Source organism: Erpetoichthys calabaricus, chromosome 2 (assembly GCF_900747795.2).
Source record: "Erpetoichthys calabaricus chromosome 2, fErpCal1.3, whole genome shotgun sequence".
NCBI classification, from domain to species: Eukaryota; Metazoa; Chordata; class Cladistia; order Polypteriformes; family Polypteridae; genus Erpetoichthys; species Erpetoichthys calabaricus.
The window spans coordinates 181,908,046-181,917,098 of NC_041395.2; the positions used below are offsets into that span (position 1 = coordinate 181,908,046).

The following is a 9,053-nucleotide window of genomic DNA, read 5'->3' on the forward strand; positions in this document are numbered from 1 at the left end:
ATGGACCTAGGAAATGAAAGACATACCACTGTTCGTTTACTTTCGACAAAAAAAAAAAAAAAAAAGTAGATTATTATGCAGGCTGAGTGGGGTTCCCAAACTCTTTCATATGTTTGTACGTGCATGGATCAAACTTCTGTAGACCAGTCCAGAAGCTTCGGTTTATATTAATAACACTATCTTAGACTATTTCAAACTAGAACGTGGTACTAGACAAGGATGCCCCAATGTTACCACTGCTATATGCAATCGCCATTGAGCCACTGGCTGTTCACTTTTGAAATGCATCAGAGATAAAAGGGATTTTGAGAGAAGGACTTGAATAGAAAATATCACTATATGCAGATGATATGGAACTGCATATATCAGATCCATAAAATTCAGTGCCTGTAGCGCTAGCTGTACTACCAGAATTTCAAAAGATATCTGGACACGAAACTTAATTTGAACAGAAGTGTGCTCTTTCCAGTGAATTCCCTAGCAAACAGCATTAGATTGGACATCTTCCCTTTTATCATTGCAGATCATTTTAACAATCTAGGTGTAAACATCACAAGTAAACGCTTTTTCAACAAAATGCATGGACAGAATAAAACAAGATGTGCATCAGTGGTCTATCCTCCATCTTACTTTATCAGGGAGAATTAACACTAAAGATGAATATCCTCCCTAAACGTCTGTTTCTATTTCAGAACATCCCCATATACATTAACAAATATTTTTTTTAAGCAATTAGATTCAATCATAACCTCATCTGTTTGGAATTCAAAATATTCATGTATCCAAAGGGAGACCCTACAACAACCTAAATCAGAAGGAGGCATGGTCCTACCGAATTTTCAGTTTTATTATTGGGGGGCAAACATACAAGCTATAAAATCCTGGACACTGACACAAATAGATGAACACCCACTAGCTTGGTATGTAATAGAAATGAAATCCTGCAATACCTCTTTATATTCCTTGCTTTGTACGCCAGTAAATACAAAGGTTGTTAGTATATTGATGATACCAATTGTCCTTCATTCACTCAGAATATGGAACCAATGTAGGGAGCACTTCAAGTTAGAGAATATTTTATCTGTGGCACCTCGACATGATAACCACCTTTTTCCACCCTCTTACAGTTTTGAATGTTTGGAAAATGTATTGGATTAAATCATATAGAGGTTTGTATATAAATAATGTCTTTGCATACTATGAACAATTACACTCTAAATTTAATTTCCCATCAACATAATTTTTCCACTGTCTCCAAATTAGAAACTTTGCTAAACAAAATCTGCCCAATTTTCTTCACCTCCCATCTATTTCTGTTCCAGAAGAGAGATTGATCAGTCTAGAAGACTTAGACAGCATTTCTATAATATATAATCCCAAAGTACAGTGGGGAAAAGGATCTCTTACTCAACATTTCAGAAAAGGAGTGGAAGGCAGCCATGTACAGAATTCGCATGCTCCATATGTGCAAAGCATTTAATTATTCAACTTTTAAATTTTTTATTGAGCATGCCTGTCTTGTTTAAAATTGTCCAAAATGTTTCCCGGACAAAATCCAACCTGCGAACATTGCATTCGAGCTCCAGCTTCACTAGGCCACATGTTTTAGGCATGTACCAAATTAACATCATTATGGACAAAAAAATTTTAATGCCTATCAGACAGCCTTGATGTCACAATCACTCCTAATCCATTAATAGCTGTATTTGGTGTAGTCCTTGACGGACTTAAAGTGGAGAAGGACAAACAAATTTAATTGCCTTTACCTCACTATTAGCACATAGAATTATCTTGCACAACTAGAAGAATCATAACCCACCTCTGTTAAGTCAGTGGGTAACTGATGTTCTATACTATTTGAAATTTGGAAAAATAATATTCTCTCTAGAAGATAAGTTCAAAACTTTCTTAAAACATGGCAGGATCTAATCAATAATCAATAATATATTAGAATAAGCAGTTAGACTCCTTTTCCTTCTATACTACTCTCAAAAGTTTTACTCTGGCTGTTGGCCTTTCTCTCTTTCTCATGGGTGGGGGTTGAATTGAATTTAGTTTTGTTAAGTTTGACTTTATTGTATGGGATGTTACATGCTTTAAATAAAAGCAATAAAAGTTTTAATAAAAAAAAACAAACGTAGAACAAAACAAAAATGCTTCATAAGTTTTATTTATACTGGAGTTTTATGTGATGGTTTCTAATGGACAGTTGATATGTTCCCCCCCCCCCCCCCCCCCCCCCCATAGGTGGTTGTTGTTTAGGAAGCAATGGAATTTCAGACACAGCATCAAGGATCTGGTGAGAGAAGTTTTACTTATTTTGCTCACAGATTTAATTTTTGTGTATTTGTGCATATTTTTAAGTAATGTTTTTGAAAGAGAGCATTTTCAATTTCAAGAGTACTTTTGTTCTGGTAGAAGCAGAAAGAAATTAACAGGAGCTTGGCCTGTGACCATTTCAGTTAAGTATAGTGTACTATCCTTTTACATTGTGAGTGCTGTACTGGATGGTCTGGTATCTTGACCAGGATGGGGGGTGGTTCCTTACCAAGAAAGGAGGCCATATTGGAAGGACATTGATGTACTGTCATTCTGTCTGGGTTGGTTGCAAGTACCTTTCACAAATGGGAGGCAATAGTCAGAAAGACAGAGGGTGTCTTCTTCCTGGGGCCATGGTTTCCCCCGGTGTATGCTTTGGCCACATCCCACAGGTGAAATCCCCATATGTACACCTACAGGGCAGGTTGGGAGATGGAGTCCTGTTAAGTTACTTGGGCACCATCAGGGTGAGTTGCAGGGGAGTGCTGTCCCTACATTGAGGAGATTCTGCTTGACCAAGAAGCTCTTCCGCCATATACTGCTGTGGCACCGGAAGTACTCTCGAGCCTGGATTAAAAAGGAGCCCTCCGCCTCACCTCGTGAAGTCAGAGTCAGGAACAAGAGGACGAAACTCACTTAGTTGTGGATGGAGATGGAAAGGAACTTCGTTTGGTATTGCATTATCTGAAGGGACGAGAAAAACTGTCAAGGTATTGTTATATAATACTTTTAACCACTGAAATTGTGTCTTGTGGAGTTGTCTAGTGTTCAGGGATCATGGTGCCCCCTAGTGCCTATATTTTTATATAAAGTAATCCTAGTAACTCCATAGCCATAACTTAACAGTCAGCAATCTTTGGAACATGCATCATGGCAGTTCAGTGCTACTTTTAATTTAAATTGGATATATGAGTAAAGGTGTTTTTTCACTTGGTATTGTTTTATTTTGTATGTAGTAGGTTCATTAAGATGGTTACAGAGTATAGCTGCATTGTGCTTTCCCTGAATTTGGAACCCTTTTCTACTGAGCATTGCTTTTTTTTTTTTTTTTTTTTTTTTTTTTTTTTTGAAAATAAAAAGTAACTAAATGCATTAAGTGTTGCTCCAAAAGGAGAAAAAACAAAAGCTTTACCTCACAGCTTGGCATGGTGTGGTAAAGCTGTATAGTATTCCACTACAGTGATTACTGAAAGACTTGATCCATTTTAGAGATCCTGGAAGCATTTGGCAGGATGCAAGTCTCTCACAGGTTATGTACAGTATATACTTAGTTTAAAGGCCTCCTTCAAACTAACTGTACATAAGAGGGTTTCTGCAGGGTATTTTCAAAGCAGTGTTTTGGAAGCATAAATGCAGATAACACACACACACAGAAATGATTAATCAAGCCAATGAATCAAAGTTGCACATTGATAATTTATTTTTTTTATATGTCTGGTCACATAAGGGTGGATTTAACTAATAAAGAGACCACTAAATTTTATTTTTATTTAAAGATTTGATATAAGAAAACATGACTTGTGTTTCAGATGCATGTTTGTTACAACAAAAAGGATATGGAAATAATAATTTTATTGCATATTTATTGTATATTACTGGTACTGTTTTTCTCATGGTAAAAATATGTTTTCTGTTTGTTTGTGTGAGTTCTCACATATTTACAGAAGTAAATCAAAACCAAACTAACCATGTGGCTCTAAACATTTACTGTAATTTGGCCTTTCAAAAGGAAATCACTTTTTTTAAATTCTAAAATAACATATACAAACTATTTTATAATGTTTGTGTAATCATAAGATGCAGATCAATTCTCAACAACTGTCTTTGACATATTAATACTTTTTTAGGTTTTTTTATTTTCTTTTGATGCCCCTTGACTGTTTAGCCTCTATAGTAACATGCCAGTGAGGGATGGATTAAGGAACAACTGTCCTTATAGAGTCAGATGGGGGGGAGGGGTGATGTTAGAGCGGGTGAGGTCATTCAGTGCTACAGGAACAACGCACGTTGATCTTTTTTCTTCTTTCAGTACATGTGCCTTCCCTGTTTATTTATATATCTCTGCCTGTCTGTCTCCCTATTATAACGCAGTGCTCGTCTGTCTGTGTGTTATGGATCTTAAAAATAAGTTATAAGGACAGTTGTTCCTGTTAATTGCAGTCTCAATTGTTAAAAAAATATTTTAAAAGGAGCATCCCACATGAAAATATAACGATCTCATTAACTGACAGTGCATACCAATTTATAAATTTTATGTCCGTTTGAGGTTAAAAAGAAGAAAAAAAAAGCAACATTTTATCCCTAGCAGGGAATCGAACTCAGGTCTGAAGGGCAGCAGAGCTGTTGTGCTCTAAGAGGCAAATCTTAACGCACTACGCCATGGAGGCTGTTGTATTGTCCTTGAAGCTTTTGTGAAAGTGTTTATTTGATCTTTGGAACGCAGGCTTTACACATTCTATAGTTTATGCCTACTACATTTTGTAACATTTATTACTAAAATATGACAAAGTTTCTGTTTTAACAATGTGTTTACACAGATTACTTTAGAATAATGATCTCTTATTTCCACTGTAAAACTCCACTTCACTCCCACATAATCAATCAAGGCGTGAGCTGGGAAAACTTCGCTCACGTTCTAAGTCGGTGGGGGGATGGAATAGCCGGCTGCTGGCAGCTTGTCTTTTATCAGCACATTTAGAGGACAAAGGATGCTGGCGGAGAGGTGTGAACGGATGTAAGAAGCGATTTAAGGTGAGCCGGATATACGTGTTTTTTTGTAGGCTCTGGTAATTCTAGTGTTAATTTACTAGATTTTCTCAAACCCCGTCATAAGTTAATGTAGCACATTAAATGCTTTGTGTTGTGTTCCCCGACCCAGTTGTTAATCACTACGCTTCTTAAACTGACTTCCTCCGCACTAAGAGGAGACAGCGATCACCACACAGAATCCATTCACTGTATGATATTCCTGCTCTCTGAAAATTTAGAATGCTAAGATAAATACTTGATATCATTTTCATGATGAAATGCATTAAAGCAGGTATTAAACATGCACGGTAGTGTGGCGGTAGTGCTGCACCCTCGCAGTAAGGGGTCCCCGGTGTACGTTCAGTGTAGAGAACTTTATGGCAGGTGTGACGAGGCTCCGAAAAACTGGATGTATGAATGGGTATCCCACAGGTTTAACTTAAATATTGTTTAAATGTTGGGTTTGTGATCTGGTGGTTGGAGAGACGAACACAGAATTCAATGGATGTTATTCTGAGCAGGCTTTCTTTATTGCACGCTTGCTGTCTCTATCTGACGTACCAAAACCCCAATTTCTATCCCTCTTTTTTCTTTTTCCACATAACCAATCACCACACGATAAATGTCTTTGTGAAATTAAAACTAGTTATAAACTTAGCCCACGGAGTGTTCAGAACTTTAAAAATATCTTCGTTATACATGTTTAATTATGCCATCCATTCAGGGTTGTGTCCATCCCTGAACAAGTTGCCAGTACATCGCAGGATGAATACGAGCAAAACGCACATTAGCAGGGTCAATATAGCATAACAAAACCCCACATCCTACATGACTTTGGAAGGAAACTGAAGCACGCCGAGTAAACCCACCAGAAAAACATGCAAATGCAAGGCAGGGTACACCCGGGACACCCTTGCTGCGAGGCAGCAGTGCAACCTCCATGCTGCTGTGCCCCCACATGATTAATACATGCTTTAATGCATTTCACCATGAAAATTATATCAAGTATTTATCTTAGCATTCTAAATGTTCAGAGAGCATGAATATCATGTGAATGGATTCTGTGCCTGCGGTGGGTTGGCACCCTGCCCGGGATTGTTTCCTGCCTTGTGCCCTGTGTTGGCTGGGATTGGCTCCAGCAGACCCCCGTGACCCTGTATTCGGATTCAGTGGGTTAGAAAATGGATGGATGGATGGATGGATTCTGTGCGGCGATCGCTGCCGGTGCCTCCTCTTAGTGCAGAGGAAGTCAGTTTAAGAAGCTCGGGGAACACTTAACACAAAGCATTTAATCTGCTATATAACTTGATGGGGTTTGAGAAAATCTAGTAAATTAAATATTCATTTTACGATGAAGTTTAGTTTATGACATTCTACTTTAATGACAAAGTACGAGAATAAAGTCAACATGTCATCACAATATTACACAGTACCCAGGTACATTACACTGTATTGAAAACAAATAAAACAAGTACAGATTGGCTTGCAGTATTATCCAGTAGTATAGAAACAGTATTTACACATCTGACCTTTTAAAACTAAAGCATCTCCAGGCGACAGACGTGACTCCTTTTTTTCGGCTCTCTGTCAATTTTCACCACGCGGCATACCTATGCTACCACCCACTATTTGGTGGTGTAGCAGTGAAAAAGAGCCCTAGTGCAACAAATCTGTGTTTAGCGGTGTAGCAGTGAAAAAGGTCCCCACTTGAACAGTTTCCCACTGCGCCATGTTCCGAACGTCGTTTAGGCAATTTAAACCGGTGTTGCGGTATAAGAAAAATCCATATCATAAAAAAAATAAAAAACGGTTTTCAGTATGAACCGGTATACCGCCCAGCACTAACTTGTACATTTCATAAACTTAAGTTGGGCCAGTCTGGCATTCTAAGTTAATGTTTAACTGTTTGTTGAGTTTTATAGTATGTTAAAGAGAGAAGTAGCAGGTGAAGCAAAGATAGGCCTGGGTTGATTATGAAAAATAAAACATGTCTGTAAAGATGCCCAAAACTATAGAGATGATAGAAGATGTAAGACTGCATAATATTCAGGTATGTTTGGGGATATAGTTAACAGATTTGAAAGTTGGAGCATTTAGTTATTTTTAGTTCAATAAACGTCAGTTATGTTTTTGTTTAAGCATTTTTGCAACAACAGGTCTTATTCAAAAATAATAGTGATTAATAGATTGCAATTACATGTTAGTAGACTACAATAAACTTTACATTATCATGAAGTTAAACACATCATCCAAACTGGTATGTAGTCATTCTATAGCTTTCATAGACAGCAGATTCCAATTCAAGTGATGTAAAAATTATATCCGTTGTTATCCTATTGTTAGTGTCTGTGTAAATTTCTCAAAAATAATCGTTTGAAAGAACGCGATAGACTTTTTTTTCACTTTTGAAGTTAACTGATTTCAAGCTGCAGAAGAAGTGAGCTGGTGTACAAGCAACTTGTGCACATGCATGTTTTCCAGTGTTTGACAAACTCTATTTGGGATCTGTTTTGTTGTCAGTAGTGGCTGTTGGACGAGTAAAAGAGGAAAATAATACAAACTATAGAAGTTGAAGTGACCTCACACAAGGTTAAATTTTAAACAAAAAACTGATTTTAATTGAAATCACAACGAATGTCTCTGTATTTTAAGGTTTTTTCACAAAATTGCCAATGCTTTTCAGTGGGAGATTTTGAACTGTCAAACATTTTGTACAGTATGCTGTATTTGATATATCTCAATGCAAATTGACCATTCTTTACAAATTCCCTTGAAGAATAGTATGCCAAATTAAAAAATATATATTTGGTCCGCAGAGAGCAGAGTTGTTTGATGTGGACAGACAGCTGAAGAAACAAAAAGACAGACATGGTGACCTCAGTTGGTGGTTCTCACTTTACAGTGAATTCAGAAAGTATTCAGACACCTTCACTTTTTTACTTCACAGTTGCAGCCCTGCTAAAATTGTATAAATTTTTTCCCTCCACCTCAAGCAACTCTCAGTACTTCAGAATAACAAAGTAAAGGCCAGATTTTACATATTTTTACAAATTTATTCAAAATACTGTGCCATTTTCTAATCCCACTTAAGAAGGAACAGGACACAAGGAAGGAATAATCCCTGGACCAGATAATATTATATCACTGGGTGATCACACAAATGCTAGGGCCAGTTTCGTGTTGCCAATCCACCTAATCTGCATGTCATTGAACTGTGGGAGGAAACCGGAACACCAGGTGGAAACCCACACTGACACAAGGCAAACATGCATACTTTATACAGTGAGGACCTGGAATGTGAACCCTGTTCTCCTTACTGTGAGACAACAGAAATAAAAAAACACCTGAAATATTATATTGGTATAGGCATACAGACCCTTTGCTACCACACTTGAAATTTGGCCAATTTTGTCTATTGATCATTATTGAGTTATGTCTGCACCCCGATTGGAGACGTTCTGTAGTTGGCTCAATTGATTAGATTTGAATAGTGGGGGGCCCACACCCATCTATGTAAGGCCCCACAGTTGAGAATGTGTGTCAGAGCAAAAACCAAGCCATGATGTTGAAGGAATTGCCTGCAGAGCTTAGAGAGAAGTGGTGTCAAGGCAGAGGTCTGGTGAAGGTTACAAAAAAAAATTCCGGCAGCATTGAAGGTTCCCAAAAGCATAGTTGCCTTCATAATACTTAAATGGAGGAAGTTTGGAACAACTATGACTCTCAGACCATGTCTGAGCTCCAGAGATTCAGTATGGAGATAGGAGAAACGTCCAGAAAGACAACTAACGCTGCAACACTTTGTGCTTTATGACAGAGTGGCCAGACAGTTAATTTGGGGAAAAAAAAATATATATAATATTGATAGTTCTCGAAGTATTGTATCAGTCGGGAGTTTCAGTATCATTACAACCGCAGCATCCACTGCATAAAACAGCAGTAATGAATGTGATTTGGGCTGTAATACTCATAGATTATGTGCTACTGTG

The 9,053-nt window shown here is 37.6% G+C and overlaps 1 protein-coding gene across 2 annotated transcripts in view; it reads left to right on the forward strand.

Annotated features, from left to right (window-relative positions):
* Positions 1 to 2,245: 2,245 nt before the first annotated feature.
* Positions 2,246 to 9,053, forward strand: part of LOC114643000 (tudor domain-containing protein 10) — a 142,298-nt gene continuing 135,490 nt past the window's right edge. For both annotated transcript variants that reach the window (XM_051923257.1, XM_051923258.1), the window contains exon 1: positions 2,246 to 2,308. In XM_051923257.1, coding sequence (XP_051779217.1) covers positions 2,269 to 2,308 — 40 coding nt within the window. In that variant the 5' untranslated portion in view covers positions 2,246 to 2,268. The remainder of the gene's footprint in view (positions 2,309 to 9,053) is intronic.